Source organism: Lontra canadensis, unplaced genomic scaffold (assembly GCF_010015895.1).
Source record: "Lontra canadensis isolate GAN:19392208 unplaced genomic scaffold, GSC_riverotter_1.0 scaffold23, whole genome shotgun sequence".
Classification (NCBI taxonomy): Eukaryota; Metazoa; Chordata; class Mammalia; order Carnivora; family Mustelidae; genus Lontra; species Lontra canadensis.
Genome location: NW_022631017.1, coordinates 23,620,214 through 23,642,063, shown reverse-complemented (window position 1 = coordinate 23,642,063; position 21,850 = coordinate 23,620,214). Strand labels below are relative to the sequence as shown.

At 36.0% G+C, this 21,850-nt stretch overlaps 1 protein-coding gene across 5 annotated transcripts in view; it reads right to left on the bottom strand.

The window, feature by feature from the left end:
* LAMA2 (laminin subunit alpha 2) overlaps positions 1–21,850 on the bottom strand; it is a 634,066-nt gene that overhangs the window by 199,260 nt on the left and 412,956 nt on the right. For all 5 annotated transcript variants that reach the window (XM_032862519.1, XM_032862522.1, XM_032862520.1 and 2 more), the window contains 2 exons: positions 19,422–19,539; positions 12,141–12,275 (listed from right to left, as the gene is read on the bottom strand). In XM_032862519.1, the coding sequence (XP_032718410.1) occupies positions 12,141–12,275; positions 19,422–19,539 (253 nt within the window). The remainder of the gene's footprint in view (positions 1–12,140; positions 12,276–19,421; positions 19,540–21,850) is intronic.

Genomic DNA, 21,850 nt, shown 5'->3' with positions numbered 1-21,850 from the left:
AGAAAAGTTGAGAAGCAAAAAAGTCAGTAATAAAATAGCTACCTATGTTATGGAACTGATCTGAGCAACTTAGCTGGAGCTACAGAGATGCCTGTGGGCTCCATGTTGAACTTTGCCCACATCCTCTATGCTAGGCTTTTGGCTTCATTCAAAAGAGAAGCACATATTTACTTTTCATGTGTGTTCTAATGGCCAAAGTTTGGTATTGTATGTGTGGTCATCATAACACACAGTAACTGAAGTCAGTTCCTCCACACTGGAATTATAAATTTTTTTAGGACTTCTCTTGACTCTTTTTTTCAGAGTTTCTGCTCTTGCATAGGGTGAAATCATGACATTACCATGATGAATTTTAGGCCATTGTTTTGGTTTTTACATTTTGGGGGCTATATTTGAAAATGCATTACACCACTTACAGATGTCTTTTATAATAATGTAAAATGAATCCAGTTTCTTATATAATAGGATATTTACTTCCAATACGCTCAATCTCCACCTCTCAGCAGACGACAGTCCCCTATTTTCAGAGAAGAGGAAGCACTCATTAGAGTGTTCCCTCAGATTCCTGTGAAAGACTTGCCATCTGTCTTGCAGTACTTTCCATCCTTTTAACATTTATTTCTGTCCAGAGGAAGTGGTGTTTGTCCTTTGTCTGAAGCTACTCTCTTCCTAAACTGGATTCCTTGCCTTTCTGCCTCCCCCTTTTCACCAGCATCTGCATTTTTCCCTTCTTTGCTCATTTTTCCTATTTGCATTTGAGGTTGGCCCAGACTTCTCTAGCTCAAAAATATCTCTGGGGCCTCAGATCTCTGGAAATTTCCATCCTATCTTTGATAAGCATTTTAAAAGCATTGTTTACATTCCTGATTTCTATTTCCTTATCTCCCTTCACCACTCCCCACTTTAAAAAAGTCTTCTCACATTACCCTGACTCCAGGCTCACTGATGAGGTCTTTGTTGATAAATCCAAATTTACTGATAATATTAAGTCCTTATGATACATGAATTTTCTGCAGCAGCTAATATTTCTGGCTACTCTTTGAATTTTCTCTTCCTATGGTTTCTTTAATGGTATGGTCTGCTGATTTTTCTTCTAACTCTTCGGCTACTGTTTCTTAATGCTCCTTCATGGACTCTTTCTTCCCTTTCTGTGTATTAAGATTGGGTTCTTGATTCTACTTTGGCTCTCACTTCTTTTTTTTTTTTTTCTTTTCTCCCCTTTTCCCTATACACTCTACATTGGTGATCTCACCCATTACTATGACTTTGGTTATCACCTATTTGCCAAAATCTCTAAATTTTATATATTCAGGCCAGATGTCTCTAATGTGTTCTAGACTTACATTTCCAAATGCTTCCTGGATAGATCTTACTGCATAACAAAAGCACTTTGAATTTGAAATATCAAAGATTAAGCTCATCTCTCTTTAAACCTGCTAATACTTCTGTATTGTCCATTTCATCTTGGGTCACTATCACCTGCTCAATTGCCCAGGCCAGCTATCGAGAGGCCTCTCTCATCCCAGAGAGCCTATTTGATCAGTGTGTTCCATGATTCTGTTACTCTCTGTTTCTTTACTTCCTTGTCCCTACTATTTTTTATCAGGCTAGTCTCATTTTTACCTGGCTTACTGGAACAGAATTTAGCTAAAGATCCTGCTTCTAATTTTATTTTTTTTTATGCAATCATTTCCCCACACTGCAATCAGAATGATTATCTTATAGAACTTATCAAACCATGCCTTTCTCTTGCTGGAAAGTCTGCATTAGTTCTCCATTGCCCTCAGGATGAATTATACACTTTCCAGCATGACAAGAAATACCTTTATCATCTGTTTGCTTACCCCTCCAGCCTTAGCTTTAGGCACTGCCACCTTCGTATGCTGTGTGAAAGCCATAGAGGACCATCTGAAATTCTTATATTATGTCATGCTCTCTCTTCCCTCTGGGACTTCTTATATGCAAATCCCTCCACTTACCTGGTTAGCAGCTACTCATGTCAGCTCTCATTTTAAATGTTGTTTTCTCTGATAAACTTTCCCTGATGTCCCAAGTCTGGGCTAAATGCTCCTTCTAGCTCAACACAGTGACTGAATCATGGTAGTCATTTGATGACTATTCTGCATAGCTGAATGTACAATATAGGAAGTATAGATCAAACAGGTAAGCCTCCTTAAAATGAAAAAGGCCAAGTCTCAGTCTAATAACTTTAAAGAAATATGATTAATAGAACAAGATAATTTGTTGTATTCTGAATTAGGATTTGTTGTATAAGTACCATGATCTTCTTTTATTCGGCCATCCAAAAGAACCAGTATTTTAGCAATAAAATAGCCATTCCATACAGCATGGCAAGAGATAATGGTTCTGAGATAAATTACCCATAAATTCCAGTCTAAATCATTCAGCAAGGTGTCAAATTGTGAGTTAGCTGGACAGTGTTTTAAGAACATATGTTACAGTTAAGTGAACAACCATGTCCCCAAAGAATAGGTAGGATCTTGTACAATTATCAGCATTTTGCATTTAAAGATTTTATTTATTTATTTGTCAGGGAGAGAGAGAGAAAGAGAGAGAGAGAGTATGCACAAGCAGGCAGAGGCAGAGAGAGAAGCAGGCTCCCTACTGAGCAAGGAGCCCAATGTGGGACTCGATCCCAGGATGCCGGGATCATGACCTGAGCAGAAGGCAGCAGCTTAACTGGCTGAGCCACCCAGATGTCCCAGCATTTTGCATTTAAAAATAAACACACTGCATAATGAATTATTTTACATAACCTAACATTAATAATTGACTCAAAACACTTAATGATAATGTTGATCATTACCAGAAATACAGAGATACAAAAATATGGTCTGCTGCTCCTACACCTGCAACTCTATATAATTTCTTCACAGAACGAGTAAATATTTTAGCCTTCTCTGGACAGTCAATCTTTTCAGAGTTGCTGACATACTAAACTTGGTTAACAAAATCAAATGTTCTGTTTAAGTCCACAAATACGACACATAAATCATGATGCTATTTTTGAAACTTTTTGAAAGAGACCTTTCATATGATTTTCCTGTCTACTTTGAAACACAATATTCATCTTGTATAGAAATTAATCTCTGGGGGTGTGGTTGGGAGAGGGGGGTGGGGTTATGGACATTGGGGAGGGTATGTGCTATGGTGAGTGCTGTGAAGTGTGTAAACCTGGCGATTCACAGACCTGTACCCCTGGGGATAAAAATATATGTTTATAAAAAATAAAAATAAATAAAAAAATTTAAAAAAAGAAATTAATCTCTAGGAAAATATCCTGTATTTTAGATGTCTGATAAGAAGTTTAATTATATTCTCAAGTGTGGTAGTATACTTTCTAGTACCTTTTCAATAATAGATTAGAATATCTGATATTGGTGGGGGTTTTTGCACATGGGAATACTGGTGGTATATATTCCTCTACTAAATCAAAATAATATAACATTAATATTATATAATACCTTAGATCTGAGGTGAGAAGTTGCTTAACTTAGCCCTCTTTCCTTAAAGGGATGCCTACCCACTTTTTCTTCAATACATTATTGAATAAATGGATACTTATAAGGCAGCCCTTTTCATCTTGTACAATTATAAGCTATGAAGTTTTTCCTCATGTTGAATGAAAACACATCTCATTCTTACTTTCAGTCAGTGATCCAAGTTCTGCCCTGTGAAACTACGAAGATTAAGTCTAATTCCCATTTCTCAAGGAAAGTCCTCAAATGTCTACAAAATACAATTACTTCCTAAATCTCTTCAAGTTAAACACTTAATAATCTTGATCACTGAGAATTTCTCTTAAAATAGGTATTAAAATCTCTACCTGTGATTTGCAAATACAGTGACTGTACTCCCTTCCCTGATCTGGATCTTGCATACATGACTCTCCAGTCAAGTAAAAACTCCTGTTTCACAGGAATTGCTACTACACATCATTTCCTCTGCTCTTTCCCTAAACACTAGAATATAAGCTCCTAGAGGGCAAGTCCTCTGCATTCTTCATCTCAGCATCTTTTCGTCAGCTACTGCAATACCTGCCCATTGGAAATATTTATTAAGTGCCACAAGAATGAATGAACAAGAAGAATGAAATCAGCCTACCTAAGTTCAGAATCTTTTATATTCATTGTTAATTGTGGTTCATATGTCTACCTGTCAGGCTCTTTCAGCTTCTTGACCACCATCTAATACATTAGGTAACACTTCCAGCTTTCTTTGATATATCTCATCCAAATCACTGATCACGACTTTGAACAGGACTGGCTGAAACACAAAGCCTATGTCTCATCATTGGAGATGTGAACCTACAACCCAGCACACATTATTTAGTGCAGAGAACCTTCTACAGTCATCATATTTGTTAACAAATCACTATCTGGCCCATCTCTTCAAACTTGTTTGTGAAAATATCAAGAAACATTCTGTCAAATGCCTATTTAAACAAAGAAGAGTTTGGATCATAGATCTGATATTTACTGGCTTATGACTTGAGCAAATTATTTAATTGCTGTCAGCATTAGTTTATCAACTGTAAAAGGGGGAACAATTCTATCTACCACATAAGTTTCCTATAAGAATAAATGAGAAAAAAAAATCTATCTACAGGGATCAGCTTTGGGCCTGGCATATATGTAAATAGGGTTGAACATTTGGGGGCTATTATTATTTTTGCTGAATTTGAGATATGATATATCACACTTTCTGATGATTTTGATATCATAATGGGATTCAGGAAGGATCTCAGATATTTTACAGACAGTAACTGTAGCAGTAAGTCCATATGTTTATTTTGAGTGAACCTATACTGATTTCTAATGAGCACTTATTTTTTCTACACTTGACAGATATTAGTTAAGTAAGCAATCCTTAAGTTTTACTGGAGGTCATAATCAGTGCTTGCAAAAAAAAAAAAATCAATGCTTGCTACATTTTACTTTCCTTATAAACCTGGAGTGGTATTTCATCCTATGGTAAATTTCATATTTCCATGATTTTTGCAAATATTTTTCATGCTGCAGATTTTATCAGTACTCTAGGATAGAATTCACCTAGGCCTTCAAAATCAAATCATTTAATCAGATAACAGTGTATTCTCTCTCACACTCTGTAGATAGCATTTTATAGTGGATTTGAAACCTGATTCTAATACATTTTAGCCAAAGCTCTGTAGGTTACTTAAATTTTCTAAGCATTAATTTTCAGAGTTGTAATACAATGCTAACAATCCCTATTTTAGTCAGATTTTTAGATAAATTCAGTAAGGTAGCATTTATAAAGTACCTTAAAAACAGTAGATTTTAGTTATGAGTCTGTTTACCAAATATAGGGCTCACTACTTAATCACAGATGCTGGTGGTTTCAGACAACAGAGTTGATCAATAAGGATTTTTTTTTCCTTTTCATTTTAAAAAAAGAAATGATAGAATGAAAGTAATATTTTCACAAATTATTTGGTCTGCAAAAAGTTATCTGAGCATGAGGAGAATTCAATATTCCCTTTAAAAATTTTGCAAAAATAATACTAACCATGGGGGTACAGTGTTTATATATACAGAGAGTTATAGATACAGATATAGACAGATACAGATGTGTGTGTTATATTAACTTGGAAACGCTATCTTTCTATCTACCTATCTGTATATCTATCCATCCATCTATCTATCTAGCTATCGTCTATCTACCTATCTACCTTCCTACTACCTGAGATTATCTACTGGGTGTATGTGTGTATCCTGAATGGCATTTGTTTCCTCACCTCCGCTTCCCCCTGGCTTGGGGTTCAATACCACATAGGTTTTGCTCTTCCACTTTCCTTAAAAGTTTCCTTAAGGAAAATTTTCCTTAAGGGACAATAGTGCTGGGCTATTAGTAGTAACATGTTTATGTGTAGGATATATTAATGCTAGAGTGAAGCAACAGTTCTCTGATAAGTATCATTAGGAATTATGAAGAGAATAGTTACTAAGTGATGTGGATTTTATTTAAAAGTTGAAATACTTAGACTGTAAAGTTTTCTATAGTGTTATTCTTCTCTACTCCATATTTTTGAAGAAAGATATGAGAAAAAAGTGAGGAATTCTAGCATAGCACTGATAGTGATTTTTACATGTTTTGAATAATTATCACCCAATTGATTCTTGGACTATAAATGGTAGATAACAGGTAGGATCATTACTATCTTCATCATCATCGTCATCACTATCACTTCTCTGGAGCTTGCCATGCACTAAGTAGTGTTCCGTACCCTTTATACAATATTTCACCGAAGCCTTACAAAATCTCTGAGTAGCTACAATTATTATCGTCATTTTATAAATGAAGAAACTAAGACCCCACTGATGTGACATAACTGACTGGGCTCCCACAGCCCATAAAAGATGAAGTGAGGATTGGAAAAAGCAGTCTGACCACAGAGTCATGCTTATGATCACTCTACCCAAAGTTGAGGGCATTGCTCTGTGTAATGGTGTTCATATTAAACTGGGATCCATACTACACATAGCAAAGAAATCACTATGCTTCAGGTTCCCTCAGTTATAGCATCAGAGTAATAATAGCTATTTCCTATATGCCTCCTGGGGCTATTACAAAGATGAACAAAGTTGCCTAAATTCAAAAGTTATGTGCTCCCTGAAGGAAAATATAAGAATTCAGAGCATAGCAATTTATACTAGCTGTGCATGTCTGATGTGCACATGTATTTATTTTTTACTTCATCTGGGGATATCTCAAAAAAATAAATCTGTAGCACAAAAATAGCTATAATAACCAATTGTTCTAAAGTGGACAGTATAAACAATTTTAATCCTAAAAAATGAAGTTAAACTGTATCCTTTATGAATGTTTTAAAATTAATCATATGGGGGTGCCTGGGTGGCTCAGTGAGCTAAGGATCCAACTCTTGATTTTGGCTCCAGTCACGATCTCAGGGTGTTGAGATCAAGTGCTGTGTCAGGCTTTATACTCAGCATGGAGTCTGTTTGATATTCTTTCTTTCCCTCTCCCTCACTCACGCTTTCTCCTTTTCTCTTCAAAATAAATAAATCTTAAAACAACAACAAAAATCATATGAATTAAACATAACCTGTTAAAAAATACCAGTGAAGATTACATAAGAAGGAAGAACAATGCATTTAATTCTCACTTAAGATATATAAATTAATCCCCTCTCTTGAAATTATTTATTGAATTTTACAAGCCAACAGATTAGAGAGAGAATACTACACTGAGCATATAATGATCGTTTCAAGAATTCAAGGATAGTTAATATTATTCAGTTATTCATCTCGTCAGTAATATCATTCATCATTCTGTTTAAGGTAAAAAGAAATATATGCTCATATCTAAAATGAATATCTTTAATGCATCTTTACCTTTATTCCACTCCTCACAAGCCCATAATCAGTTTTAATATCCTATCTTGAATGAAAGGGAGTATCCTTAAGAAGTCAGGAATAAAAAGAAGTTTTCTAAACATGATAAAGGATAATTATTTTCAGCTAACCACTAGCATCATACTTTGTGACAAAAGACTTGAGGCATTCGTATTAAAATTAGGAATAAAATAGGAAACTAATTACCCTCCTATTTAACATTTTTAGAAGACTTAAGACAAAAACATAAACTATTATATCAGGTACACCTTCTGGCAAGGAAAATCACAATTATAACTATCTGTAAATAATATTATTATAAATATAAAAATAACTGAAAGAATCAACTGAGAAATTTCTAGGACTAAAAAAGTGGTTGGATATCAAAAATCGATTCTGTTAATGTTTATCAGTAATGACAAGTTAGTAAATATATTGAAACAGAAAAAAATGTAACGTTCACCATTGAAGTAAAAATGTAAGATATATAGAAATAAGTTTAATATAAGAAATGTGTAATTTATATAGGTAATAATAAAAACAGTATACTGTGAGACACAAAATGTTTTGAATAGAGCAGAATATTATACTCGGAGGTTGAGGGAAAATAACTGATTAGTGTAAAAACAGCAATTCTTTACATATAGGTTTAATGCCATTCCAATAAAAATTCGAGTAACATTTTTTGGTGAAGAGATTGAAACTGTGAATCAGAATGTTGTCTGGAAGGATACATAATTACATCTAGTGAAGAAATTAGAAAAAGAAGAAAGGGCCTCAGTTTGCCAGATTTTTAAAAAAAGATTTTATTTATTTGAGAGAGAGAGAGAGTTTGAGTAGGGGGAGGGGGTGGAGGAGAGGCAAAGGGAGAAAGAGATTCCCATTGAGCAGGGAGCCCCATGTGGGGCCTGATTCCAGGACCTAGGGATCATGACCTGAGCCAAAGGCAGATGCTTAACAGACTAAGCCAAGCACCCCTACTTTGCCAGATATTATAATTTAGTATAAAATGAAGTTGATCAGAACACTATAATAAGAACTAGGAGGTAAATAGTTCAGAATAGATGATCCTTTAAACATATCTTAATATGGATAAAACAAATTTGTATAAATTCAGATACCATGATGTATTAAGGAGAAAAGGAAATGTTAATACATGGAAGTTTCTTTAAAGTAATAGGTAATGGGAATTAAGGAGGGTACATGATGTAATGAGCACTGGGTGTTATATGCTATTGATGAATTACTGAACTCTACATCTGAAACTAATGATACACTTATGTTAACAAATTGCATTTAAATAAAATAAGTAAAAATAAATAAAATTTTAAAAAGTAATATATATCTGAAGAAAGATACTGCCTCATACCAGGATAAATTCTAGAGAGATTAAATACTTGGACTAAAATTTAATCACAGAAACAATGGTAAATACCATGGTTTCTCAGTGTAGGTACTGAAAGGCATGTGCTTGGGTAAGATAACCTTGCGAATGAGTATAAGTTAGAGAAGCAAACTGTTTCAAGGATTAAATCTTAGGTCCCCTGGTATGTAGATCTCAGGTACGGAGGAAAATATAGCAATGAAGACAGAAGGAGTAGTCACCTGATTTAGAAATATCTGGAAGAGCATATCCAGGGAAGTCAAGTGAACAAAAAGTTTTAAGAAGAATGGATGATTTAGGGGTGCCTGGGTGGCTCAGTGGGTTAAAGCCTCTGCCTTCAGCTCGAGTTGTGATCTCAGGGTCCTGGGATCGAGCCCCGCATTGGGCTCTCTGCTCAGCAGGGAGCCTGCTCCCCACTCTCTTTCTGCCTGCCTCTCTGCCTACTTGTGGTCTCTGTCTGTCAAATAAATAAATAAAATCTTTAAAAAAAAAAAAAAAGAATGGATGATTTAGAGTAGCAAATGCTGCTGATTGATCAAGAAAGATGAAGACTGATATCTGAATATTAGTTAACTGGTTAGTATAGTGGTAGGGGTAAAAGCCTGATTTTAGTAATTCAAGAGAGAATGCAGGAGAGAAACTATAGAAGGAGTATAAATAACTCCTCACTGTGTATAAGGAGAGGAATGAAGTGGTAGAAGTCAACAGGGAAAGTGAAGTCAACAGAGTTTGTTTTTATTCTTGTTATTTTTATTTTATGTTTTTAAAGATCCATCCATTTATAGGGTGCCTGGGTGACTCAATTTATTAAATGTCCAACTCTATTTTGGCTCAAGTAATGATCTCAGGTCCCGGGATCAAGCCCTGAGTGGGGTTCCGTGCTCACTCTGGAATCTGCTTAAGATTCTCTCTTGCTCTCCCTCTACCCCTCCCCTTGCACATGCTCTATCTCTAAAATAAAGGAATTAAATCTTAAAAAAATTCATCTACTTATTTTAGAGATAGAGAGAGCACGTGCACATACATGCACATGGTGGGAGAGGCAGACGGAGAGAATCTTTCAGCAGATTCTCCACTGAGCATGGAGCCAGACATGGCTCGATCCCATGACCCATGAGATTTTAACCTGAGCAAAATCCAAGAGTCTGTTGCTCAACCAACTGTGCCACCCAGGTGCCTCTATTTTTGTTTTTTGGTTTGTTTGTTTCCACATTTTTATTATTTTTTTTAAGATAGCGGAAGAAACAAAGAGTGATGATGCAAGAGAGAAGAGGAAATAGGGATGGGCAGAATGATGTCCTTGAGCTGGAGAAAGGGCTGGGATCCAGAGCATAAGCACAGATGTGGTCTTTTCTAGAAACAAGAAGAGTTCATCCAAAATGATGAAGAGTTGAGTAACTGCACACAGAGGCAGAATGGTGGGTGCATGTGGTAATGGGGGATTCTATTAGTTCTCTTCCAACTACTGCTAATCTTTCAATGAAATGAAAGCATGACCATTTATTGAGAGTAAGGCTGGAAAAGGGTTGGGGGAGGGGTTTGAGGGCTTGAAGGAGAAGGTATGAAATAATCTTCCAGAAATGTGGGAGAGGGAATGGACTGAAGTAAAGTGATATGATTGGAGAGCGGCACAAAGGATCAATTTGAAGTGGGCAATAATCGATTTATGGTGAGACTAGACAGCATAGTTACCTGTTTTTCAGCATCCACATTCAGCTTAGAAGGCACAGGTATGGAGCCGGAGGATTTAATGAGTGTTAGAACTAACTGAGTGAAAACAAGTAAAGGAGCTGCAAGAGAAATGAACATTATAAGGAAGTGATACTAAAGAGGGGTCAGGAATATTAAGCTGGTTGAGAAAGGGAGGACCTGAGGGAGCCAAGGAGCAATGAAAAGCCGTGAGCACCCATGGTGAAACCAAAAATGTTGGAACTGATGTATCAAGAAGAAGTGAACTGGAGAGAAAAGAGATGATGGCTGAAGAAGAAGACAGCTGACCTGGGACTGTGGAGGCATTGCACTTTCTTGTAATGGTAAGTTCAGGAACAGCACCATGGAGTGAGGACAGGAAGCAGGGTTAAGGGTATGGAAGAGTTAATATCATGAATACTAAAATCACGAAGGATTATGATAAGAATAGTGCTAGAGAGAATGGCAATGATACAGAGGAAAAATCTTCAAGGAATGAATGAGGTGGATGCCCTGAGGGTTAGTAGAGAACAGGGATGAGCTGGTGGGGTGGGCAAATAGATAGCGGCCTGCGATTCAAAGGCACGTGTTGTTATGGGGGAGAAAGTAAGATGATAGGAAAATGGTGGTGAGGAGTAAGGACTCCTGCTTCCTTTCAGACTCCTTGCTTGTTTGTTTCCACATTTTTATTATTTTAAATGAAGAGTGTGTAGTAAATGAAGAGTGTGAGGCAAGAGCTACCACTTGGAAGGCTCTAGGGGGAGCAGTATGTCGGGGACAGCAAAACGAAGAGAACACGAAAGGAAGAGGAAGAATATGTGGTGGAATTTGCTGAGTTTCCACTTTGAGTTCCAAAAGCCTCACTGGAGGAGTTTCAGTAGATGAGCAGAGGTGGGAAACGGGTTTAGCAAATCTGGTGTCCAGACCTGTGTGAGGATTAGAGTCTGGGGAGCTCTATCTGGTGACACGGCAAACCTAAATTTCTTGAGAGTCCTGATTGTTTCAAGGTAGGTTAGCAGTGTTAGAGGGCAGGCTATTAGCATGAACATAACAACAACAACAAAAACAAGAGTAGCTGGAATTCTATGGGAAGTGTTAAATTATGGGATATCTAATCAAAGACTAAACATTTCAAAGAACAACCAGCAACCTAACACGTTCATAATAGGTACATTTAAAAAGTGGAACATAAAACAGCACCTATGGTATTATATAAATCTATTTATAAACACATGCATAAAATTCATAGAACTCTAATACCTAAAATATTAAATGTTTATGTTGAATTTTGGATGACTTTTATTTTTTCAAATTTTTTTTTATCATTTCCAAATTTTTAGTAAGTTTATTTTTGCATGTTATCAGAAAAAAAACCCTCATATGATTTTTAAATAAATCGTAGTGTCCTCAGGTGTTCTCCTAAACTGCTATTAATATTTTATTTCTTGACACGAGCAGTGGCTTTTCCAATGATCAATTTTTAATTACTTTAAAAAATGTATAATATGGTTAATGTCTTTTTTCCCATGTTTTATTTCACACACACACACACACACACACACACACACGTTCCCTGTCACTTAGATCATTCGCCTCTGCACATGGTCTCTGAGCATGTGTAAAGATAAATGAGCACATGGACCTTATTCAAGAAAGACACAGGTAAATACCTGGCATTTGGAGGTTTCAGGGTCACACAGGGTGCTGTGTCCATTACACTGACATGGAACACAGGTGCCCAGGGTTGGTCTAGGAGTGTGGCTACCTTGCTCAGACCGCAGTCGATAAAATCCTGGCATGCATGTCTAAAAGAAAAGGAAAGCAGTTAGGACAGTGTAATTACGAATCTTGGTTTAGCAATACTTGGGTTCCTTGGTGGTGAAAAAGGACTTCTTTCCCTCTACCTGAATTAAAGGCAACATCACTTCTAAACACAAGGACCAATTTTGATTCCTAATGTGTATTTCTGTGTGGTTTTTAACATATACAGGAGGCATCCTAGACCTCAGACCTTGGCAAAGGAGGACTGTCATTTACATACACCACTCAATCTGAAAAAGCTTCAAAGAGTCTTTTTCTTGAGAAAGAGGTTTGTTTTTTAATAAAATTGTCATTTAGACTAAAAAGAGAATTCCAATGTCCTTGACAGCCTAAAATCTGCTTCTGCTATGCTTGATGGATAACTAGCTAATGTCCAATGAGACTCAGAGAAGTATTAAATAAATAGAAAAGTGTCATGGTTGCATTTTTTATATTGATATAATTTAAAGACGATAAAAGCAAGAAACTTAAAATTCTCATGTCTTGGGAATATTAGGCCACCAATAAAATTTATCTTTCCCTGATCTATTTTTTTCATTTTGCAATAAAAATCCAAGAGCAAACAGAAAACTGCTAGCAAAGCTGACATATGCAGAATCAAGACTTCCATCTTCATTCGGGTTTATTATGCAAATGTATAAAAAAAAAAATCTCTGGCTTTCAGGAAGGAAGCCTGTAGCCCCTGAAGAGGTAATGAGAGTGGTATTGGGTTCCAAGCTCAGTCCTCTTGGTATGCAAAGCTACTGCATTTATTAGACATTATTTATGAGTGAGAAGTAAGACTTAGTTCCTCAGATCCTAATGAAGTTTATAAAGGGTCTGTTTTAACATCTTGGCTATGTAGGATTTTTTTTTTTTAATAGCATATCTTATTCCCATCGAAAGAATGATCGCTGAATAAGCAGGAAAAACCATATGCACTAAGAACTTCCTAATGCCTCTGTTTTCTTTTGGTTGTGGCCTAGGTCCTCCAGAGTTGTATTTGCAAAAAGGCTCCTTGGAAAAAGAAAAAGATCAATAGTCAGTCTTCCCTTGTTTATTTTGATTTAGATACTGCAAAAGTACCTCAATTTAGCATTCAATTGAATCTCTCTACTTTTATCACAGCCTACAAGAAATTTTAATGAGATTAAATAATATCCCAGCTTTGAGCAAGCTGAAAAAAAAAGTCAGGGAGAGTATTCAAAATATTTTGTGTCTCATTTGTCTTATGGTAGACTTCAACATATATTTTAATATTTATTCATATTATTTAAAATCAAGGTTCATATCGCTCTATTGTTACCAAATAAGGTCTAGAAATTATGGCTGAGGAATTAATTTAAGAAACTGAAGAAACCATTCAAAGTATATTTAGAGATATTTCACAGTATGAGTTGCTCCAGTTCTTTGATATGCTGATTATAGAATAAAACCGGATTTTCTTTACCTGGATTTCATCCTTGGATACCTATATAATTATTGTTATCTTACTGGTGTATTTGCTTTGGTGTGTATGTGTGTCTATGTGTCTGTGTCTGTGTGTGTAAACGTGAAAATCACACAAAGAGTTTTTGTAGCTCCATTTTATACCTCAAACAGAAGTTTAAAACAAGTCTCAGAGGAAGAATAAAGTCAGAAATAGGAATTTTCATTGAGGAATTACATATAATTCAGTGTTATAAACTGAAATCTGAAGGTCAGTGGGTAGGTGAAGTTTACTCTAACACACACCCAATTACCCTTATTACCATGACTCTTCCCAGGAAAGAGAGCAGGACGAAGCAGAAAAGCACCTGTGATAGGAGTCTGAGCCTGAGCTCCCAGTGGAGTTCTGCACTGAACCTTCTAGACCTGTCTCGGTGGTTCCCAACCCTGGTGCACATAAAATCATCTGAGGAGTTTTAAAAGCCACCTGGCTCCACCTCCAGAAATTCTTTTTTTTTTTTTTTTAACTTTTAAATTTTTTCAAAAGATTTTATTTATTTATTTGAGACAGAGAGAGTGGGGAGGGGCAGAGGGAGAAAGAGAATCTCAAGCAGACTCCCCATCCAGTGAGGAGCCTCCCGTGGGTCTTGATCCCATGACCCTGAGATCACCACCTGAGCAGAAGCCAGGAGTTGGATGCTCAACTGACTGAGTCACCCAGGTACCACCACTTCTAGAAATTCTCCTAAACTGGTAGAGAGTAGTGTCAGGGTTTGTTTCAAAACTCCTAGATGGGTGTAATAAGCAGTCAGAATGGAGAATCCCTGGCATGTGCCTCACTCTGCTGGTAATGTGTGCCTTTTAAAGGGCTGTGACACAGACTGTGACACAAATGAATACGGAAGCCTTGATTTTACAAGTTAACTTTTTTCTAAGGGATACAGGCAAGTTGCATGGCAGCATTGAAAATGTGGTTTCCCAACCCAAAAAATGAGCAGGTGTATTAACTCCGATGATTTGCGAATCTTTTAGTTCTAACACTGTAGATTAAATTTTAAGTTGGCAAAGCAAGAGACAATCCAAGAGTTAGAACCTTAAAACACTCTTTAAAGGAATTGGATGTATTTATTCCATCTTAATCCCCTCCTTTCTTGGATCTGTTTTGTATTTATTCTTTCCCCTTTTTGGTATTTTTGAGTCTTTCAATATCAAATGTTCTCAGTGAACTGAGGCAACATTTATGAGAATGATCATGCTTGAGTCATAATAAAAAGAGGAAAGATAATAGCATTTTTTCAAGTTTTGTCTACAATCCTTTCTGAAACAAATGGAGAATTTTAAAAAAGCAAATAAACACTGTTCCTTTTTTCCTAACTCAAACTTTTACAAAGTTCTCTTTCCTCGTGCTAGAGTTATTCATAGTGCGATTGTCTTCTGCTGTCCTTCTATCTTTATTTTCATAATATGGCATCTCATCAAAATGTTCAAATCTCATTTGCATAAAAATGTGAGAGGATGGAGACAAAGAGTATAGAGAACCCACAGCCCCAGGTGCAGAGTTACACAACCACCTCTCTCCTCAGACTTTAACAAGAACAATACTTGTGCCTGTTGCGTGTGGAAACCCTATCTTATATTTTCATATGGGTTTCACAGTCAGGCAATCCTCAGTTTCATTCTTGTTCATCACTTACTAATATGATTTTACACAGGTGTTGAATATTGTGGGTTTCAGTTTCCTCAACTGGGATATGAAGATGTCGTAGAACATTAGAGTTAAGGATGTAAGTGCATCTAGGTTTTTTGAAACAGACTTAATCGTGCTCAAATTGCAGTTTTGCTGTTTTCTAGTTGTGTGGTTGTGGGCAGGTTCTGTAACTTGCCTGGGCTTCCATTTCCTCATCCATAACATGGGGATCATAATACGTACTCAGTGCTTGGTGTTGTACAGGATACAGTAAGCATTCAGTCAACAGTAAGTTGGTTTTTTCTTTTATAAGCTTGTTGTGAGGATTAAAGAAGGTAATGTATGTTTAGAACTTTACATACAATAAGTCAACAGAGATGCCTCTATTCCAGATAATTTTTTAAATATAGTCATTGAAGACAGACTAAAAATAAAAACAGCAGTAATTGTTTTACATTGCATTGGGTAACAGAATATCCATGTCTGCCTACTTATCCATACCATGTGCCTTAATATCTTCATGCACATGAAAGCAATCTTTGGGTCTTCCATGGTAAAGGGTATCCCAAGCAAAATGTGCATATGGAAGAAAAAATGTCTATTTTCACTATTTTGTCTTTTGAGTTTTATGACTTGATTATAGGTGTACATTTTGGGGAGATGTAAAAAATTATTTTTTAGTAGCCAAAAGTTACAGCTTCTCAGTGGTGAGCCAGTAGACAGCAGCCATTCAACAGTGAGCCAGAAGCCCTGTTACAACATGAGGGTGAGGAGAAAGAGGCTGAACTACAAACGTATGATCTAGAGATCATCTGCAAGTATTTGATCAACATGATCTAATTGTAGAGAACCACATACTCACTGCTGACTATTTCCAGTTCTACATACAACCAAACCTGAGTTTAGGTCAGTTTAAGTCAGTTGGACAATCAGGTGAACTCAGACAATTGTGAGAACCAGCTATAATCTCAGTGGCTCAACAACAAATGTGGTATTACCAACAAATGTGGTAAGGAAACTGAGTCTTTATTTGACTTCTAAAGGTAATCTGATCTTTACTTTAAATTATAGGTTGTAATAAATGTGTATTTCTAGAACTAACATTCTCAATGAACAGGGCACTGAAGCATCATGAGATGACAGGTAACAGGCAAAGGGTAAGTGTCTTCAAATTGGCTATTACTGGCCATAAATAACACTTAATTCGACTTATTTGCAACCACATTTTGGGTGAAAACAGGAAATGAAGAGCTTGTAAATACAAATGTCTCTAGAATACCATACATTTGGCAAAAATATTGTAAAGGAATTGCTTTGTGTATTCAAGACCCAAAGCATATGTTACTGGAATGGGAGGTATTATTTCAGAACTGTCCTTAGCTGTTGCTTCGATGATTAGATTTTATGCTTGGGTAATTACACTTTAGAATCAAGATGAATTATAAATAAGATGTATAATGGATTAGAGGTAATGGGATGTGGAGAACACCTCAGGCACCTTATTATAAGAGATAGGCCTTTATCCCCATAATCTCAACACTAGGATATTACTGTAATTATTGTCTGTAAATAGGAGCTTAAGTGAAATTCACAGGACATAGGTGAAGCCACCAATGGAGATGCTGGTTTGTATGTGTTCCTAGTTTTCTTAATCTTCTTCATTTATCAGTTTCTTTATTTGTGCTAATATGTATTTTCACATAATGATGGAAAATTACTAAGATTAATGGAAAAGCATGTTTTAGAATATGCTACTGAAAAAGCCTACCAATCACAGCAAAAAGAGTTTTTAACATTTAAAATCTGGAATGGAAGGTAGACTGCATTAAAATACTTTGCTACTCTACTCATATTTTATTTGTAAGTGAACAGTATTCTTTTTAAATACCTGCAGAAAAAATACAGCTGTGGTATAGCTTTCTCTTCAAGAGGGCTAAAGGTCAATCTTGACTACTTACTCAATACCTTTCATAGCTAAATAATATAGCAGAACCAGAGAATTTTAGAACTTCAAACCCAACCTGTTATTTTATAGACTGGATAACTATAGAGCAATGAAGGCCTATAACAATTAAAGAATTGACCAAGGTCAAATAGTAAACCAACAGTATAGCCATATGCTTCTTGGGAAAAAATTCCACTTATGTAGAAAAATCTCAAGTTCTTTCTGTCTTCTTCCTTTAAGTCTTTCATGCTCATTGGAAAGGCAGCCACATTCACTGTCTCATTGTTCACATCTACACTGTGTATGCATATGTGTATTTAGGTTTGTTATGCATCTAACTGTGATATGTATGTGTACAAGTGCCTAAATGTATAGGTAGGAGTTATGATTTCAAAATGAGGTAGATTATTTGATTATTTATTACATCAAAATAGACACAGTCATATGAATATTGCCTTTTGGAGCAGCCACAAAGTTATAAAATTATTCCAAGTATGTTTCACAGATATTTGCAGTTGTTCTTATGAAATTGTTCTCTGAACAACATGGAATTTATATAACGGTAATGAAGTTGAATAGCATTTCAGTTTAAATAGGGCTTTCACACACATATTTATTTTAATTATTATTTTTTATTATGTTATGTTAGTCACCATACAGCACGTCATTAGTTTTTGATGTAGTGTTCCAGGATTCATTGTTTATGTATAACACCCAGTGCTCCATGCAATACATATTCTCATTTAAATCAATCCTCATGATGATTCTACAGGTAAAAATCCTACGGGCCAGTAACAAACCCTGAAAGCCCTGTCCCAGCCATGGAGCTAGGGAGGATTCACTGAAACCAAACTCCTTTTCTTTTCATTGTAGCACACTACATCTCAAGAAAATTATATTATTTTTAACTTACTTTAGTTTTGAGCTGGTGCCATCACCTGCCTTATGAGCCATACTCAATAAAACTCTTCAAATCCTGTTTACAAAAGATGCATACTGTTTTCTATAAAGAAATCAGTGCATGGATATATAACTAATTATTCCATAATAATACTATTAACATCAACCAGCATTGACTACTACCGTAATAGTGCTCTAGGGCCATAGCTCATTCTGTCTTCATATGATTCATCAGCTGCTGGTAGGAGAGGTATTAAGCATATCTAACCAGCTATGCCATGGGCCTCAATCAATGTGCCTACCGGGAAGGCATCTCTGCTGCAGGGCTGGAGAAGATCCTGGTTGCCCTTCCTTTGTTTTTGGTTGTTGCGCTTTGGGGAGGACTACAGGTCTGCAGGAGATGGGTGAGTGTGGTGGCAGTAAGGGACTTGGAGGCTTACCAGCTGAAGCCTAAAGAGGTTTAGTAAATCGTGCAAGGTCTCAGTCCTGGTAGATAGTGAAGTCAAGATTCCAACTCAGGCCAGTTTACCATCTATTCTTCTTTCCCCTATATTATACTCTTCCTATTAATACTTAATATTTGCAAAAGTCAAATAGACTTCCAGAGGATAAAGATCTAGAAAATATGCCAGTTCTAAAGATAATCAGGGGAAACTCTCAGAGAGCAAAAGCAATTCAAAAAAAATATAACAACTGGATGATAGTGGCATTGTGGGAACAGTACATGTCCTTCTGAGAAGCTTATGTTGAAGGCAACAGTCTGCTATTCAGTGCCTGTGTTTTGTCATGTTCCATATAAAAACAATCTTTCAAAACCCAATATAATCCTATCTCATAATCACTGCAGCTTAAATGTCTTTAGCCATTCAGAAGAGGTGCTGAGAAAATGGCTCAGATATAATAAAGGTGCCTTATGAAAACATTCTTATTTCTTGACTGCTCTGTATTTTTACAAATCTTTTAATTTTCATCAAATATTACCCTTTAGATGTGATTCCTACTTCTAGGTCACAATAACACCATCCTCATCTCATGGTGTTTCATGCTGTGAGTGGAAGTTAAAAAAAAAAATAGGTTAAGGATATGCAATGAACAAGGAAAACTGATTGTACCCAGAATAGTTCTGGAAGTTATTTCTGTTTGGCTCGTTAGGTGAGTTGAGCTTATGCAGGTTAGTGGTAGTCAGCTTACCTCACAAGACAAACCAGAATAGCCTGGGGGACAATCACATCTTTCTATCAAGCGAGCTGGAGGCGTCACCGCTGTTATGCCTCCTTGTTCGGCTACCTCCATCGAGATCTCAGAAATCCTGCAAACAGTGAGTATACTTAGATTATCACACCAGTAAATTAAGCTCACGTAGTAAACACCCAATCCTACAAAAAGAGTCTTCTCGGGGTTTTGTCAATAATCTCAAGCCTGTCTTATGGTTTTCAAGCTGCCTAAATCCAGGGACTCACGCGCAACATCATATCCCTGCATCTTGGCTTCCTCAAAGGCTGGGATTACACATTAGCAAAATATTCACATAAATCATAAGGAGTTTAGTAAATTAAATGTCTGATGTCCTGTGGAGAAGTTATTATAAGGATCTTTTCCCCCACATTTTAAAATGTGAGTGGCTTCAGGTAGACATGGGCAATTAATTAGACATTTATATTCCTTCAAACAGACAAACCAAGGTCATTCCCCATTAGAATATCTCCCGTGGTCACCAGTGAAATTGCTTTTAATTTACAACTAGCCCAATTTCTTCCTCTTGAGTCTGGCTGTCCTTTCAAGAACTTTAGAAAACTGTAAAGAAAACAACGATTGAAGATAATCCAGTAATATTGATCTTACTGGATAAAGGATAAGGAAACTTTCAGATTAGTGACTTTGTTAATTTTATTAAATAAATCCTTCAACTAACTTAACTCACCCTTCCTATTGGTAGGAAGGTCCTTATAGTTGAAAAAAATATATTCCTAGTGAAAATGTTGATACCTTTTACATTCACTTGAAATGAAGCATTAAAAAATATATGTGGTCCATAAACTCAGACTATTTCATGACTGACTAACTGGTAACATGAAATGTTCTGCAAATAAACTTTTAAATGAGAAAATGAATAGTTTTTCTTCACCAAAAGTCACCTCCAATAGCTTGAGGAGCTTGAATCATAAACTTTATAACAAGCATAGGTAGGTTTTATTGACACTGAATTATGAATGCACACCCTGACTTCGTAGATTGTAATCTGCACTCTGAAGATCAGCCAGCCTTTATGAAACACATGTTCAATTAAAATTCAGATTTCACTCTCCAGTCCTTCTAGTTCACAAAGCTGTTTGATCTATAAACAAACCACGCCCCTCCCGTAAGGAAGACTCTACCTTCAAGTCCCCCTGGATTCTCTGTGGGAGTGAGAAGGTCACTTGAGGTTTGTTCGTGAGTACTCTCTGTCGGCATCGTGTGGTATTTCATAACATGAGGAGTTGCTAACATCATCTTCCCTTCTCTCCCCACGCACACACACAACAGGCTAGTGAGTATTTAAAAAACTGAGTAAAACTTGAATTGTGTGTCAACAACAGATATTTCTGCAATGCACCTGGTTTTTCTCAGGGGATAAAAGAGCAATTGTTTTGCTTGAATCAGGGATTTGGGCTAACTCAGGCTTCTATTTAAGTGAATATTGAAATGCAAAGTTGTTACATCCTTGAAATGAATGTAAGAGAAGACAAAAGTGAAGAAAAAAAGGCAATGTCAGCATTGACATTATGTAAGTCTCAAACTACATGTAAAACTCTCAAACGCTCTGCTTCTGAGACTATTTGAACAAAGATGCAGGGTTATGTTCTATCTTAGAGGGAAGATTCAAATATATTTTTCACTATATATTGACTATATACATTTGACTATATATATATTTATATATATATGCATATATATGCACATATATGACTATATATTAACTATATATATATATTTCACTATATTTGACTATATATTGTCACAATTCTACTGTATTAGAAAATTAAGTGCTGATCCATTGCTTTCTTTATTCTTATTGTTGATAGACAATGGCTTTAATTTTTATTAAGCTTTGAACAAGTGATTATTTATTGATCCTTAAGCTTCACAAAATGATCTCTTAAACCAAAGAATTTTATTTAGGGAGGTCTGTGAATAATATAGGAGAAAGGACTTAAGGGGTTGGGTGGGGGAAGACCAAGATAAAGGTGGTCTTTCCCCCATAAAATAGAATCAGTATGAGGGAAGCAAAGAAAGTAAAATGAAAAATGCATGACAATATATTTTCTATCAGTTCCACTAACAAAATGTTCCATGTGCTACCAAACTCACTGTGGTATAGAAGAATTTGCAAAATAATTATTTATTTCCACCCTCACACATTTATCTGCTGTCTTCCATGACATACAAACATGCCTTGGCTTCTGCCACCTGATTTACACTTGATATTTTCATATAATTAATGATATTGCTGACAGTATATTTTTGATGCATGCCTTTATTTTTTAATTATTTCAAATAAAATAATCTTTAGAAGTGAGAAATATGAAAAAAGCATGAAAGAGATACAAATTTGAAAGTGAATTTTGATTGTTGATTTATTC